General features: G+C 38.4%; 1 protein-coding gene across 8 annotated transcripts in view; it reads right to left on the reverse strand.

Annotated features, from left to right (window-relative positions):
• The window catches only part of clasp2 (cytoplasmic linker associated protein 2), a 332,562-nt gene that overhangs the window by 61,210 nt on the left and 253,283 nt on the right, over nucleotides 1–18,069 (reverse strand). For all 8 annotated transcript variants that reach the window (XM_060822878.1, XM_060822864.1, XM_060822868.1 and 5 more), the window contains one exon: nucleotides 10,663–10,806. In XM_060822878.1, coding sequence (XP_060678861.1) covers nucleotides 10,663–10,806 — 144 coding nt within the window. The remainder of the gene's footprint in view (nucleotides 1–10,662; nucleotides 10,807–18,069) is intronic.

Raw genomic sequence — 18,069 nt, forward strand, 5'->3', positions numbered from 1 at the left:
ATGACAAAGATTGGCTGGGTGGTTGACTGTGAGGAAGAAGGTCGTTGGTTACAGGAGGATGTAGTCAGATTGGTCAGATTAGTAGAAGATGGAATTTGACCCTGCTTTATGTAAGGTGATGCACTTCAGAAGTAACATGACAAGGAGTACTCAATGAATGAAAGGACATGAAGAAGCTCAGGGAACAGAAGGATCTTAAGGTTAATCACAGATTTCTAAAGACAGCAGGACAGGTCATTAGGCTAGTTGTCTAGGTTAGAGTCGTTGGGAAAGCACATGGGGCACTTGCCTTTACCAGTCATGGTATAGATTATCAGAGCAGGGAAGTTATGTTGGAACTGTATTGAACTTTGGTTAGGCCACAGTTGTACCGTGTGCAGTTTTGGTCACCCACCATAGGATGTGATTGCACCAGAGGTGGTGCTGAGGGGATTTACCAAGATATTGCCTGGGATGGAGCAGTTTAGTTCTGCGATGAAGCTGGGATTTTTAGAATACGGGAGGGGACCTGATTGAGGTGCATACAGTTATAAATGCCATGAACAGGGTACACAGGAAGCAGCTGTTTCCTTAGTTGAAGGGTGAGTATCCAGGGGCATAATTTTAACATGAAAGGCAAGAGATTTAGAGGGGATTTGAGGAATGTTATTCACCCAGAGAGTGTGGTGGGAATCTGGAATGCATAGTCTTGAAAGGCAGTTGAGGTGGAAAACTTCATAACCTTTTAAAAAAAAACTTGGGTATTATGCAACATTCAAGGTTATAGGACCAGTGCAGGGAAAGTCAACTATTGTAGACTTAGAATAGCTTTTAGTGGCGCAGACTCGTTGGGATGAAGGACGTCTCTTGTACTGTATGATTCCAGGATTCTAAGGTAATTAATGAACCAATTACCTAACAATAAATTGTGATTTCATGGTCACCATTCCTCAAATTAGCTTTCAATTCCAGGTTCCATTTATAAAATTTAAATTCCTCCAGCCATGACATATGAACATATAATCCCAGCACCAGTCTAAACCTCTGGATTATTCATCCAGAGATATTAACACACTGACATCAGTGTCCTTCTTCGCAGAAAAAAATATAAACATAAAAGTTACTTTGGTGACATTCTTTAACAAAATTAACTTTAACATAATAAATTTAAATATTGTAAATGATAAGAAAATACACTCCTCCAGTGTAGTAAGATTGACTATGCTTCAACAACAAATGTTGGTTGTTGTTGTGGAAAGCGACCAAGTCTCAGGACTATCGACACTAACCAACTTTTGCCACTTGGTGGAGCCAGGACTTAAGCGCAAATTTGGAATAGAAGCCAGCAGCCACAAGAATGGCAACAGCTATTGGTATAGCCATCAAACACTGGGACTTTAAAAGGGAAGAACAGAGAATCAGAAGGACAGCAAGGGAGAAGAGAGAGGAGGACGGCAGCAGGAAGGAAACCAGGGTGGAGTCGTAGGAGCAGCAGTAATGAATTTAATGATTTTAAAAGTTAAGAATACAGGGTGGTCATGGGAGCCAGAGGGAAGAGGACCTTCAGGATTGAGAGCAAGAATGGAAGCATTAGAGGAAAGGTCATGTCGACCATAGAACAGGAAGTATGAACAAGTTCAAGTGAAATTTCACAACATTTAATGGTTGCATTGACAATATTTAATCAATATTAAAGTGAAACAATATTAAGTCAGTACTTGCAGCATCTATAAATGCTATAAACACAATTGGTGTAATGCTTCTCCAGTTTTGAGAAATTTAAGAGCAGTAATCCTTCCGTAAGTCAAAATGCTGACATTATGGTTACCAACCATTTTCACTTCAAACTCAGTTTAGCCAATTTCAACTGGAGTAATATCTTTGATTTGCCATTTGTAGCAGCTCTATAAACTATAGCAGCACATTATCTCTCAGTGAGCTAGAGATGTTAAAACTCAAATTTCCTAAGAATCTGTATCTCACCATTACCTGACATTTTAATTCAGCATTGAAGTACTGATGGTTTGCATTGGTCAATCTTTCAAATAAGAGAATGAACTGAAGTCAAACATGGGACTATATCAAAGCACAATTGAAAATTCTTAGAGTACCCTATTCATCATTCACACATCACCCAAAACAAACTATCCAGTGATTTAAACTGATTAAAATACTTATACTTAAAATTTAGGGCGGCACGGTGGCACAGTGGTTAGCACTGCTGCCTCACAGCGTCAGGGACCTGGGTTCAATTCCCGCCTCAGGTGACTGACTGTGTGGAGTTTGTACGTTCTCCCCGTGTCTGCGTGGGTTTCCTCCGGGTGCTCCGGTTTCCTCCCACAGTCCAAAGATGTGCGGGTCAGGTGAATTGGCCATGCTAAATTGCCCGTAGTGTTAGGTAAGGGGTATATGTATATGTAGGGGTATGGGTGGGTTGCGCTTTGGCGGGTCGGTGTGGACTTGTTGGGCCGAAGGGCCTGTTTCCACACTAAGTAATCTAATCTAATACTGAAATACTCAGCAATTCTCGCAGCATCTGTTTCAGGATGATGACCCTTTGTCAAATTGAGAGTGCTTAGAAATGCCAAGCAACGGAATTTCACCTTTACTTGACATTTTAATTCAAATTTGAAGTACTGATGGTCTGCGTTGATCCAGCTTTCAAATAAGAGAGTGAGGAAAGGGAGATTGGGAAGGGAGGAAAGATCATTTTAATCCCTGCTGTAGACCTATTCTGATAAGTGACCAACTTAAACAACTACAAAACCAAAAATTGCTGAAAACACAAAAATTAAGTTTGCAAAAGTGACACCAATTATTAAAATCTGTGTTCTGGACACATGTATTCCTCAAGTATCACTAAAACAATGCTAGTCAACTAGTTCAACAGCTGTTCGCAAACTGACATTTATCCACAAAATGGCTGTAAGGTTGCCTTCAGCACAACAATTTTACTTCACTTCACTTCAAAAGTGAACTGTAATGTGCCCTGTGACCTCGGGAAGTGGTTAACAATATTAATTAATTGCAAGGGTATGGCAGCATAATAGTACTGTTATGGGATGAATGCACGGGAATTTAAATTCCACCTCTCGAGCTTATGAATTTAAACTCCATGAAGCAAGTCTGGAATAAAAACAAAGAGGAAAAGTGAAAATTTATAATGTGGGAAATGTGGATCAGAGATCACAGGGCTATTTTGTCCTTAGAAAGATGACTGATGGTGGTTTAACCTGTAGGCCATCATACCTCAGGTGAGGGGAGAAGTTTAGGAGAGTCCTTCAAGCTAACTTCAGCCAGTGTGGGAATTGTACCCATGCTGATGTCACTTTGCATCACAAACCAGCCATCCAACCAATTGAATTAATGAACCCCTATTCCAGTGTTAACTACAGATTTTCTTGCCAATACTGGACTCCAATTTATTTGGTTCCGATCCATTTTTACACTATTGAAGATAGCTTTTCACTGTTAATGATTTCCCTCTGGATTGTTTTTGTCTTTTTTTTAAACAAGCCAAAATCTTGTGAAATAACAATCACAATCTCCCAGTCCTTCTCCTACTAGCACCAGATCCACTTGGCTCACCTTATTCCCAAAAAAACAGATCCAACGTTTCCTGTGTTGGGCAAATGTACAGTTGTAGAAAATTCTTCAAAACACTGAAGAAACTCCTGTCCTTCACTGCCCTTTACACTACTACTATCTTAGTCTGTATTTGGATAAATAAAGTCTTTCAAAATAACTATGCTCTAATTTTGCAATTCTCTGCAAATTCCTTTCAAATTTGTTACTCTACATTCCTCTCACTAGCTGGTGACTTAAAACACCAGAGTAGATGCTTTTTATTTAATTGCTTAATTCTCACAAGATAAGACTTTGTCTTGACTCACTGGGGCATCACAAGGTGTAGAAGCATAAATAGGCCTATTGCCTATCAGGTCTGCTCCACCATTCACTGCTATGATAATCCTCAACTTCATTTTCTGGTCTTGTCTCAATTCCCATTGATTCCCTTATTGATTACAAATTGTATGAAGTGTGGCTCAGCCTTGAATATTCTTAAGGAATGAACCACAACAGTTTTCTATGATGAAGAATTCCACAGATTCACTCTGTACTGAGAGAAGAAATTCCTCCTCATCTGGATTTTAAATAGGTGACCCCTTTATCTGAAATTATGCACTTTGGTCCCAGAGTATTGTGCGCATAATTTCAAGAGGAAGGATATGACAGTGCTGGGAAGGGTATAGCAGACATTTAGCAGAATAGTTCCTGGAGAGTTTCAGTTATGAAGACAGACTGGACAGATTAAGGTTGTTTTCCTTAGAACAGAAGAGATTGAAAGGGGACATGATTGAGATTGATAAAATTACGAAGGGCATAGATAAGGTAGACAGAAAGAATCTATCCCCTTTGATGAAGTGTGCAATGGTTGGGGGCATAGAATTAAGGTAGAGGCAGAATGTTTAGAGGAGATCTGACAAGAAATGACTTTGTCATCCAAAAGGTGGTTGAAATCTGGAACTGACTGTCTGTAAAGGTGGAAGAGACAGAAACCCTCAGTATTTAAGGAGTATTTAGATGTGCACTTGGAATGGCAACGCAAACAAGGCTATGGATCAAGTGCTTGAGAATGAGATTAGGACAGGCGGTTGTTTTTGATGGGTGTGGATGTGATGGGCTGAAGGGCCTTTTTCTGTGTAGATCAATGACTTTCACAAAAGGAAACAACCTCTCCAGGTAATATCTTCTCAAGCTTTCTAAGAGCTATATAATGTTTCAATAATGTTTCCTCTCATTCTTCTAAACTACAAGAGGAAAGGCCCAACCTACTCAACCTCTCCTCAAAAGATAATCCCTCCATGCCCAAGATCAATCTAGGGAACAATCTCTGGACTGTCTCCAATGTCAGTATATCATTCCTTAGATAACCAAAACTGTACAAAGTATTTCAGCTCTGATTTGGCTGGTGCCTTGCATTGTTTTAGTAAGACCTCCCTATTTTATATTCTGTTCCATTGAAATAAAAGCCAATATTCCCTTTCCTTATTCTTTTAACTCCTGAATTTCCATATTAGCTTTTTGGTAATTTAAGCACAAGCATTTGCAAAATCCTCTATGTTGCTGCTTTCTTTAGTCTTTATCTATATAAATAATATTCATCTCCTCTATTCTTCCTGACAAAGTGCATAACCTTACATTTTCACATATTATATTTCACTATTTGCCTCCCCATATGTTTGTGTAAGTTGCAAACTTAGCAACAGTCCAGTCACTTTCCTCATCCAAATCACCAATATACAGCCATTTTTTCAAATTAACAGGACCAGGAGTGTGCTGGCTGATCAAATATTCTGGGTAATCAAGAGGTATGCAATACTGCAGTAAACCCTGATGTCTCAAGATGTCAACATCTCTCAAAAAAAATCAAGTAAAAACATGAACATACCTCCTACAATTAATTCAAAAACACACAGTAAGTAATAGAAACATACTGCAGGGGCTTTAAATGTCACTCTTGCATTTTATTTACAGCATAAACACTTAGACATCACTGTAGATTGCGATACTTGAGGTACCCCATTTGTGCTTGTTGATAGGGTGCCAAGTTAAAACAAAGTTTGCTTTATATTGTAAATAATTGTGGTCCCATCACTGGTCTGTGGCACTCCACTCATTACAGATTGTCATCCCGAAAATGCCTTCTTTATCATAACTCTGTCTTGTATTAGTTAGCCAGTTCTCTATTCATGCTCATATACTATATCTATTGATTTATCTTTATTCATTTTGCTTGTTACCTTCTCAAAGAATTGTAATAAATTTGTCAGGTATGTTTTTCCCTTCATGAAGCCATTCTTATGCGTTTCTAAATGTGTTGCCACTATCATTAGTAATTGACTTTCTATTTATCCAATGACAAATATTAAGCTAACTGGACTACAATTACACGATTTTTGTTTCCTTTCTTTTTTGAACAATGGCGTTACATTCACAATTTTCCAGTTGTTTGGGACTTTGCAGTGCATCCACTATCTTTGCAGCTACTTCATAACCTGGGATGAAACTTTTAAGGTCCAAGAGATTTAACAGCCTTTAACCCCATGAGTTTCCCTAGTACTTTCACTCTGGAAATAGTTATTAGATTTCTTTCTTTCTCAGCTGTCATCCCTTGATTTAGTGTGTTTGGAATGCTACTAATGCCCTCTACTGTGAATACTGATGCAAAATATGTATCCAATTGCTCTGCCATTTCTTTGTCTGCTATCATTACTTTCCCAGCCCTGTTTTCTAAGGGACCTTTGTTCACTTCGGTCTCTCACTTCCTTTTCATATATTTAAAGAATCTTTTACTGTATGTTTTTATATTACCTGCTAGTTTGCTCTCAAAGGTTATTTTCCCCCACTCTTAAATTTTAGCTACCGTTTGTTGGCTTTCAAAACAAAAATTCTCAATCCTCTAGTTTACCACATTGTAAGTTTTTTTTTCCTTTCAGTTTGATATTATTCTGAACTTCCTTGGTTAAGCATGGTCAGTTTATCTCCTTCTTTGGAATCCTTCTTCCTCACTGGGATATATATGTTTGTTCTGTGAGCCATGAACTATTTTCTTAAATGTTTACCATTTTTTCTTCTGTTTTTCTTTCTAAACTCCTTTCTCAATTTACTCTAGCCTACTCGGTCTTTAAATCCCTAAATAAATTTAGCGTAATTGTTTTGGACCCAAGTTTCCAATTGCAAACTGAGTGCCTAGTTCTTCCAAGTTATGGTCACTGTTTTATTGGAATCTTTTACTGGAAGACCAATCTGCTTCATTAGATATTACCAGATCCAAAATAATTTGATCACTGACTGGATCCATAACATTGTACTAGGTCACTGGACAAGAAACACTAAATCTGCTTTCTCTCTACAGATGTTGCAAGACTTGAGTTTTTCCAACAATCTGTTTTAAAGAGTCAGAGATGTACAGCATGGAAACAGACCTTTTGGTCCAACCCGTCCATGCCAACCAGATATCCCAACCCAATCTAGTCCCACCTGCCAGCCCCCGGCCCACATCCCTCCAAACCCTCCCTATTCATATACCCATCCAAATGCCTTTTAAATGGTGCAGTCGTACTAGCCTCCAACATTTCCTCTGGCTACTCATTCCATACACGTTCTAAGTTATCCCATAAACCACAAGAAAAACATGGTTAGTTCATAACATGTCTGTTACATAAATAATTTCTTCAAAATAATGTGCAGTGTTTAAAAAAAGTGGAAACAACTCTCCGGTTAAATTTTACCTAAATGCTTTAATGAGACAATACATTTGCAAACTTGTATGCTGTATATTAAAACATTCGACTTCTGAAAGTCCACAATGACAAGTCTACTGGGGACAAAAGATCACAACTCAGAAACCATTTTATTGACTGCTGTGGAATGTATTCAGCAGTACAAGTGGAATGTTGTATACTTCACCTAGACCTTCAGGTGGTGTTGTCAATCCATCTGAGTTTTTGTTTCTGATTTCTAGCATCTGCAGTTCTTTGGATTTTTTAATTCCAAAGTAATGTTCTGAATGCACTATGAATTCTTCCTGATGGCTATCTCTGCCAATTTGATTTTTCTGATATACATGAGCGCTAAAGTCACCTATATTAATAAACTGTCTCTTTTGCCCTCTTCCTTCTGCACATCAATGTTATTTTTATTCAATACTGTAACTACTCTCCCTTTTCTATCTTTGCTGAACACCTTGCATCCATGAATATATAAGAGACCTTGAGCCAGGTCTCTAGCAACAGCATCATATTTCCACACTGAGTTGTAAGTACAGCTTGCCATTTTATTTACCAAACTTGAGCAAGCATCTAAACGCCTGTAACCCTCATTTGACTTTATTACTTTCTCCTTTATTCTACCTATTAACTCTCAGTACCTTATTTGGTGCTTCCTATCTCTTCCAATATTCTGTATACCTTGATATTCCTTTCAGTCTTATGTCTTGGTTCCTATATCCCTGCTAAGTAGTTTAAACTCTCCCCAAAACAAGCAAAACATTCAACAAGAAATTAAGTCTCATTCTGTTTGAGTACAACAGGTGCCCCCCCACCCCCCCCACCAAAGGTTCCAACAATCTAAAGGCCTCTCAATTGCACCATCCCTCCAGCCACCGATTCATTAGCTTTATCCTTCTGTTTCTATACTCACCTAGCCATGGTACTTGGAATAGTCAGAAATTATTACTTTTGAGATTCTGCTTGCTAATTTCCTTCACAGCTTCCTAGTAGTATTGCTGGACTATTAATACACAACCAAAATAATATTCTCAGTACCAGGGTTCAAACTCCATCATGGCAGACGTGTTGAAATTTGAACCAATAAACATCAGGAATTAAGATGACCATGAAATCATTGCCAATTGTCGGAAAAACCCATTGGGTTCACTAATGTCCTTTAAGGAAGGAAATATGCTATTCTCACCTGGCCTGGCCTACACGTGATTCCAGACCCACAACAATGTGGTTGACTCTCAACTGATCTCTGGGCACTTGGGAATGGGCAATGAAAGCTGGCTTAACCAGTGATGCCAACTTCCTGTAAATGACTTATTAAAAAAAATTCTGGAGGACCACATCATGTGATCACTGACCTAACCTTGATGAGATTCTTACAAGATAATTGTAATTTTTATTTAAACAGCAGTAAGGCAATTCAGCTATGTAACTAGCTGAAGTGTTTTTTCTTATTATGGACAATTTAAAAAAAAATTACATGCCAAAAGAAATGGAAATCAAATGTTAGAATCTGGTTCAAATAGTTTACAGACCGCTTCTAAAGAAGAACAAAATGCCATATTAAAGTGCCATGGAAAAGTGCGTAATGACACAGGAATTCATTTTGACTTACATCTTATACTTGATAGAGTTTTTAAAAATCACAAATTGTATCATATCATATCATCAGTGCAAGTTGTACACTTGATAAAATTCTGAATAGATTAGGAAGACTTTTACCCTCGGACACAAATGTTGTGAAATGCATTCAGAAAGAGAAAGGAGATCTACTGTGACAATCACAGAAATGAAACAAATTGTCCATTTGAGAGGAAGAAATGTAATGTCTACACAATACAGAACTGAATTCTTAACTGTTAGGTGCATTCGATTGATACAGCTTAAACGATATAAGTCGACAGTTTTGTGGCAAAATATAACAGTTCCAGGGAAAATTTCCTAGCATTGTATGTATACAGTAAGTTAATTGTTATAGACTTGTTAGGTGTATAGCATGTTATAAGTTGCTATATCTTGGAAACAAGTTTCTGAAAACTCACTACATCTGTAATGGCTTCTTACATCTTACTGGAGAGGTGTAACAGAAATGATGTTAATGTGTATGAGGAGTACAAACCAGTAAGCAGATTGAAAAGAATCAAATTTGAGAGAACTTGCAAGATTTGCTTAACATGCAAATCTCTACGAAAGCACTCACCATAAAAGCTGTTCTGGCTTAAATATTAACAGACCACTAAAAAGAGGAATGGAAGTGACCTTGCAGGAGCTAAGAATCACTTCAGATTGGATCTTTAAAAATCAAATGACTACTTTAAGGGACAGTGTAAGGAAACCTTTGAAGGAGAGCTTTTTCATTGCTGAAAAGTGAAATGAGAAAATTCTCTTCTGCAGTTTAAAATCAGTGACAGAAGTACTGTTTACTCAATGCTGCTTTGAGTCTATTTGTTACAGTAAAAGCTTTAAAACATGAAATCTTAGTTACTAGCTAAAAGAATGATATGACCAAGTTCAAATTTTCTTTAAAGATATTGGTTGCTACAGGGATAGTGCCAACTGAAGAAGGATACAGCTTCTTTGGAGGTGCTGGAACAAAGGTTCTCTAGATTGATTCCTGAGATAAGTGTTTCCTTGAGGAGATGCTCGTTGGAGTTTAGAGAATGAAAGGACATCATTGAACCATAGAATATTCTGAGAAAGGTGCACAGGATTGATGCTAAGAGGATGTCTTTCAGGATTAGAGCCTGGAATGGAAGGCACAGTCTCAGGATATAGTGATAGCTATTTAGGACTGAAATAAGGAAAGATTTATTTACTCAAAGAGCATTGCAATCTTTGGAATTGTCTACTGACAAGGCTGAGGATGTTCAATTGTTGTGTATATTCAAATTTGAGATAAACAGATTTTTAGACTCTTAAGGAATCAAGGGATATGGGGATTGGATGAGAAATGCAGTTGAAGTTAAAGGTCAACCATAACCTTCCTGAATGGCAGAATGGGCTCAAGGAGACAAATAACATCCTCCTGCTCCTATTTTTGTTAGAAATATGTTAATATCCTTACAAGTTATTAATCTCGAACTTTACTCGATGCTACCTTTGTACCAAATTCTGAGCACTTCAGACTTCTCAAGGTAAAATGTTGGTACCATTTTGTCTTGGTTTTGATTTAAGTATTTTAAAGAGTCAGAAGTCTCAATTATTCGACCATCATTTCATTGTTTGATAGTCCAGTTGGCCAGTAAACTAACTGACTTATCACACAATTTTCTATTTTGACAATCATAACAGGAAAATAATAATGGTGCATGGTTTCTTTTGATTATTTAGTCCTGTGACCAAAAATAGAACACATTAAAAATTAAATATAAAAAAGGTCAGACAAAATAGATACCTTTCTAACATCAGAGCTCTTTGGCTCAGTTGTCCACGTGATGATCCTTGATACTGCTAAACGGGTTTCACTGGAATTTACAAAATCTGCAGGATCCATCTGTAGAGTCAATGTTTCGATGTACTTCAAAATGGCAACTTTAACCTGGAAGTCAGATCAACCAATGAAATTGTGCAAATTATGGCTTTATTTCTAAGAGAAAAACACATTTAAAACCAAGAACACACAACTTCTATTAGCAATAAACATGTGTTCATGTGTTCAGACACTATGAATGGGAACTTGATGATCATAAGAAATTCATTTCTTATTGATCAGACTCCTTTTCTACTTTATCTAATGTTATAAAACCTTTGTGTTCATGAGGTAGGTATGAATTTTCCTTCACGTATTCATGTTATCTTTGCAGAAACAAATTTGTTGAACAACAGTTATATAAGGTTCAAACTTAATTTCCAGTTTTGTGCACAAGGCCATTCAGCCTCTTAAACAAATTCTCTCATTCAACAGAGCTATGGCTAATCCATTATTTCCCAATGATCTATATGGCTTGTTAACTGTATGTAATAAAAATTATCTGCTGATTGTTAACAGATTCTGTCCGTTTTGAAATGAAAATCTGAAATTATGATTACAATCTGACCTATTTAATTGGTACTAGATGACAACTGAGCAGCAGCAATATCCTTCTGCAAAGCATATTAAAGTAGAAGGCCACTGAATTTAGAACATATTACTGACATAGCTGGGAAACTGATAGTGTGCAGGTGATAGAAAAAGGGATAATGGGAAGTCTTCAAATTAGTAGGATGTGACTAGTGGTGTTCCACAAGGATGTGTGTTGTGGTGTCACTTATTCACACTATTTCTTAATTTGGATAATGGTATTAAAAAGTCCAAACATTGAAATGTGCTGGTGACAAAGTTAGGTGGAATTATAAAAGTATAAAATTACAAAAGAGTTAGTGATAGACTAAATGATTGGGCACAACTGTAGCAGATGGTGTTCAATGTAAGAATGCGTGAAGTTATGGACCAACAAAGATCAGGATACCTTCTTGACATTTGAAGTTACATTCAAAGAGATTTAGGTGTTCAGGTGCAGAGATTTTTAAAATACTTTGAACAGATGCAGAAAATAATCAAGAAGGCTTATGCAATGCTGGACTTGATGTCTTGAGGACTGGAGTATAAAGTACATGGAAGTTTTGTTGCAGCTATACAAAACTGTAGTTAGATTCCATTTGGAGTATTGTAAGCACCACACCTAAGGAAGGATGTATTGGCTTTGATGGGAGTATAATAGCAGCTTACAACAATGATTCCTGGACTTCAGAGATTAGGTTATGAGGGGATCCGTTAGGCGTATTTTCTCTAGAATTTATGAAGTCAAAAGGGCAATCTGACTGAAGTCCTCAAGGTATTAGCCAGAAAAGATGGGAGAAAGATTTCCACTGATTCGGTGTTCTAGAAATGGGGTGCATAGTGTAAAAATTATAGCATGATTATTCAGGACAGTTGATAGAAACCACTTCTATATATGAAGGATGGTTCATGTTTGGAACCCTCTTCCATAAATAGCAGTGAATACTCGATCTGTTAATTTTAAATCTGAGATAGATGACTTTTTTGTCAAACAAACACACTAAGAGATACAGCCAAAGGCAGATATATGGAGTTAGGCCACAGATCAGATCAGCAGTGATCTCATTAATGATGGAACTGGCTTGAGCAGATGGCCTTTTCCTGTTCCTATTCACTATGACAGATAATGTACTGTAATGATTTGCAAGGAGAAAGTGAGGACTGCAGATGCTGGAGATGAGAGCTTAAAAATGTGTTGCTGGAAAAGCGCAGCAGGTCAAGCAGCATCAAAGGAACAGGAGAATCGATGTTTCGGGCATAAGCCCTTTTTCAGGAATGAAGAGGGTGTGCCAAGCAGGCTAAGATAAAAGGTAGGGAGGAGGGGCATTGGGAGTACGATAGGTGGAAGGAGGTTAAGGTAAGGGTAATAGGCCGGAGATGGGGTGGGGGTGGAGAGGTCGGGAAGAAGATTGCAGGTCAAGAAGGCGGTGCTGAGTCTGAGGGTTGGGACAGAGAAAAGGTGGGGGGAGGGGAAATGAGAAAGTTGGAGAAATCTGCATTCATCCCTTGTGGTTGGAGGGTTCCTAGGCGGAAGATGAGGCGCTCTTCCTCTAGCCGTTGTGTTGCCATGGTCTGGCAATGGAGGAAGCCAAGGACCTGCATGTCCTTGGCGGAGTGGGAGGGGCAGTAAAAGTATTCAGCCACAGGGCGGTTGGGTTGGTTGGTGCGAGTGTCCCAGAGGTGTTCCTTGAAATGTTCTGCAAGTAGGCAGCCTGTGTCCCCAATGTATAGGAGGCCACATTGGGTGCAGCGGATTCAGTAAATGATGTGTGTGGAGGTGCAGGTGAATTTCTGACGGATATGGAAGGCCTTGGAGGGAGGTGAGGGGGGAGGTGTGGGCACAAGTTTTGCATTTCTTGCAGTTGCAGGGGAAGGTGCTGGGAGTGGAGATTGGGTTGTGGGGGGTGTGGATCTGACGAGGGAGTTGCAGAAGGTGTGGTCTTTCCGGAACGCTGATAGAGGTGGGGAGAGAAATATATCCTTGGTGGTGGGGTCTGTTTGGAGGTGGTGGAAATGACGAAGGATGATACGATGTATCTGGAGGTTCGTGGGGTGGTAGGTGAGGACCAGTGGGGTTCAGTCCTGATGGTGATTGGAGGGGTGGGGTTCAAGAGTGGAGGAGCGGGAAGTGCAGGAGATGTAATAATTTGCTACATCTCTAGGGGATGGAGGGACAAGAAGAGAGAGATATTTCCAATGACTTCACTCTTCAACTTTAAAGGGACAGTATTCAATTTTCATCAACTCATAACTAAAATGGCTAATTTTAATCAGTGAGAAATCAAACTGAAAATGATTATAAGTTTTAATAGTTACCAGGCTTTAGTTTCTGTAATTAAAATTACCAAACTTAAAAACTGATTCCCATGTGGCAGATTTGAAATTAGTTAAAAAGTTAAGGAAAATTTGGATTTCATTGAGGAAAGCACAATTGAAAGATATTTTGTACCAACAAAAATGAAATACCCAACAATTGAATGAAGTGATAGAAATAAGAAAAAAGAGGAAAGTCAGGACTGAAAATAATGAATTATTCCAATAATTTGGACAGAATCCCAAAATGGGAACAGCACAGGAGACCATTTGCCCTGTTGAGTTCACATTGTCTGACTATTTAAGAACTTAACTAGTCACATGATCCAGTCCTTTTCCCATAACCCTGCTCACTTCCTTTTAGCTTCAGTAGTTTATCTAACTTTCTTTTGAAAGTGACAGCGAACTGCTTCCACCACCTGCTGAAGCAACGCAATACAGACCCTAACCATTTCCAGTATATAAAAACATCATCTTTGGTTCTTTTGTTAATCAATTTAACTTGTACCCTCTGATTTGGCTTTGCCACAACAGTGAATTATTTCACTCTAGCTGCAATGTCGAGACCGCTCAAAATTTTGCCTATGACCTCAATGTCTGGATTCTCTCAACCCTTTCTCAGTTCAGCTGCCCTTGAACATTTGTATGCCTGTAGAAGGTTTTTGAATTTTCCATTAGGTTAGTTGCCAGTATCTTGCTGCACAATCTTATTATTTTTTCATTGTCTCCCTGACCTTTCTGTAGTTAACGTGGTTCTTAACTGTATTATCCAATTGATATCTGTCATCAGCTTACCTCTTTGTTTTACCTTCAACACCTCAGAGAATCACAAAATTCTCACAGAACAGAGGCCATTCAGCTCATTGAGTCTGTACCAACTCTCTGAACAAGCATCAGGACTTAGTATCACATTGCTGTCCTATTTCCCTTAACTCTACATGCCATCTCTATGTAAATACTCCTCTTACATCCTTCTGAATGCTTTGTTTGAACCTGCCCCCTCCATATGTTGTCAGTCACTGCATTCCTGGCCTGAATCGCATACTGTGTGAAAATGTTTCTTCTCATATCATATTTACTCCTTCGACAAATCATGAATGCACGTCCTCTCATTCTTGATCGAGCGGTAAGTTTCCCCCTGTCTTTTATGTCCAGACCTCTCATGATTTTTAAAGTTTAATCAAATCTGCTCTTTAAGAAAACAGTTCACATTTCTCTAACCTACCTTCTTGAAGTGAAATTTCTCATCACTGGAACCACTTGTGTAAACACCTTACACACACTACCATGCATTCACATCTGTCCTGAAGTGTGGAGTCCAGAACAATACATAATACTGTAGCTCTTAGAATTATAGAATTTTAAACTAAAGGAGTTACCCAACTAGTCCCATTCTCCTGCTCTATTTCTGTAGCCCTCTAAAATTTATCACTTTCAAACATTTCTTGTTTCAAAGCTTTTACTGAATCTATCTCCAGCACTCTCCCAGGCATCACATTCCAATCGAGTAAAAGAAGTTTCTCCTCATCTCATTTTTGCTGACAATTTTGCATTTATGACATCTAGTTACTGATATACCAACTAATGGAAACAGAATATCCTTCCATACCCAGTCAAAAGAGTCATAAGTTTGATCACCTCAAAAAGGTCATCTTGTGATCTTCTCCACTCTCGGGAGAATAAGTCTGAATTTCTCTAATCTTTTCTGGTGTCTAAAATCCCTTAATCTTGGTATCATTTCAGCAAACCTCCTTTGCACTCTCTTCAGGGCATTAACATCTTGTCTTAAATGAAGTGTCCAGAACTGAACACAATACTCCAAATGTGGTCTGACCAATGATTTGTAGAGGTGTAGCATCACTTTCTCGCTTTTTTAATCTATGCCTCAATTTGTAAACCCAAAGAACCTATAAGCCAACTACTTGAACTTGCCTGACCACTTTCAGAGAATTATACACTTGAACCCTGAGGAACACCACTTTTCAACTTGGTCTCCAGACTAAGAAATGCCCATCTATATCTGACCTTTTACCAACTTCTAATCTATGCTGTCAAGGACCCAGCAATTCCATCCATTTCTAACTTGCTAATCAACCTACCTTGTAACACCATATCAAATGTCTCCTGAAAGTCCAAATATAAAACATCCAAAGCAGCATCCTCATCTACTGTCTGCATCATCTTATTAAAGAACTCAGTTAAATTTGTCAGACATGACCTGCTCTTGACCAAGTCATGTTGACTGTCTAGTATTAGTCTCTAAGTGGATATTTATCGTATCTCGCTTTATCCTCCATCAATTTTCCCACTATTGATGTCAAGTTAATAGGTCTGTAATTTCCTGGGTTATCCTTTGCCTCTTTCTGAAACAGACCACATTTGCAATCCTATAGCCCCCTGGGATTGGCCCTGTGTTCAGAGAGGCCTGGAAAATTTCTGTCAAAAGCCTCGTAATTTCCATCCCATCCAGGCCTGGCAACCTCTCTAACTAGTGCTGCCAGCCTTTTAAACCCTTCTTTATCTGCTGCTTTACTGCTCAACATCCATGTTTTCAATTGGGCCATCTTCTAATTTGGTAGTCAGAAGCAGAATATTCATTTCTTACTTCTGCCGAACCTTTTGCTGCAGAGAGTAGTTTACCTGCTTTGTTTTTAAAAAATAGGCACCACTATCTTTCACTCTATGTTTGAAGAACACTTTTACTATTTTATTTTCAAGCACAATCTTCCATCCTTTCTTTACGCTTCCTTCCACCTTCACCTTCCTCTTGCATTTAAGGTATGCTTCCTGATTTCTTTAGCTATTACTATTCTGGTGTCCATCATATGCCTCCTTTTTCTTCCATATTTTCTCATATGCTTAGACATCCACACTTCTCTCACTTTGGATATCAGATATGTACCTAGCTTGCATCCTATTCATCTCTCTTTGAAAGTCTTCCATTTCTCATCTACTGTATTATCCACCAAAATGTATTTCCAATCAACCTTGTTCCAGGTCAACTTTTACATCCCTAAAATCTGCCCGTTTCCAGTCTGGGATCTTAATCCTTGATTGATTTTTTTATCCTTTTTCAACTCAACACTAAAGTTTGTTATATTATGACTACTTCCCAAATATTCCCCTACTTTGTTGTTCTCCTCTTGGCCTGCCTCATTTCCTCGGATCAGATACAGCACAGCTTCCTCCACGTTAGGAAAGGAATGTGCTGGACCTGAAAGTTTTCCTGCACATATTGCAGGAATTTCTCTTCCTCCATGCACCATGTTCTACCTTTCTCCTGGGGTAATTGGAATCAGCAACTATCACAACCTTTCTTGTCCTGCAGGTTTCCATAAATCTGCATACAAATGCTGTCTCTTCTACTTCCTCCACACTATTTGGAAGCTTAGAATAAATATCCAAGAAGGTCACTGCTCTATTCCCGTTTCTCATCTCTAAGCATATAGATTCTAATTCAGGAATTGTGTCTCATTCAAGGACTACGATACTATCTTTGACCAAGACTGCTAAATCTTTACTTAGCCACCCTGTTTCTAAGAAAAACCTTTATACCTCATCCTTTTTTGGTTTGAGCTATGTTTCTGTCAGTGCTATGTCATATCCACCAACAGCAACTTTCACCTCCAGTTTTGTTCATGTTACTCCATGTATTTACATACACAGTTTAACGCTGCCCTTATCTCTTTCTTCCCCACTGAAAGACTACCATTTATTTGTTCACTGTCAAAACTCAGTTTTCTTCACTTTTTTCCGTCACCCACCTTCTCTTTTGACCTCACTAATACTTCCAAAAATAGCCACATTAAGTCAACCCTCTCCCTGCCTTACAATGTTAAATCCATCCCCACTTCATTATTTAAACTCTCAGCCAGGAGGATAGCTCCATTTTGGCTCAGATAAAGCTCATATCTTTCAAACAAACAGTTTCCTCCTTTCCCAAAAGTGGTCTAATGTCCCAAAACTCTAAACTTCTCCTCTCTACACCATCCCTGAAGCCAAAGGGTGAAGCTCTTGGCAAAAAAAGTAGTATTTTTGAGATTACTATCCTGAAGGTTCTATCTTTCAAAGGTAGTATTCCTAACTATCCCTGTATTCCATGTCATTATTAATAAATCCTAGGATACTATATTAACCACTTTGTCCACCTTTCCTACCACCTTTAATAAATTATGCACAGATATACCCAGATCTCTCTGCTCCTTCACATCCTTTGGAATAGTACCCTTGATTATACAGTCTCTTCATGTCCTTGGTACATTTTGTACAATCTTACAATTCTTCACACAGACCTTCATCTGCCACCTATCAGCTCACTTCACTAACATGTCATTATCCTTTTAAAGTTCTGCATTCTCAGTTTGTAACAGTTCTAAGCTTTGTATCATCCACAAACTTTGAAATTTTCATCTTCACTTCAATATCTAGGTCAATCAGACAGCACTAAAT

The sequence above is a fragment of the Hemiscyllium ocellatum genome, chromosome 4, assembly GCF_020745735.1.
Source record: "Hemiscyllium ocellatum isolate sHemOce1 chromosome 4, sHemOce1.pat.X.cur, whole genome shotgun sequence".
NCBI classification, from domain to species: domain Eukaryota; kingdom Metazoa; phylum Chordata; class Chondrichthyes; order Orectolobiformes; family Hemiscylliidae; genus Hemiscyllium; species Hemiscyllium ocellatum.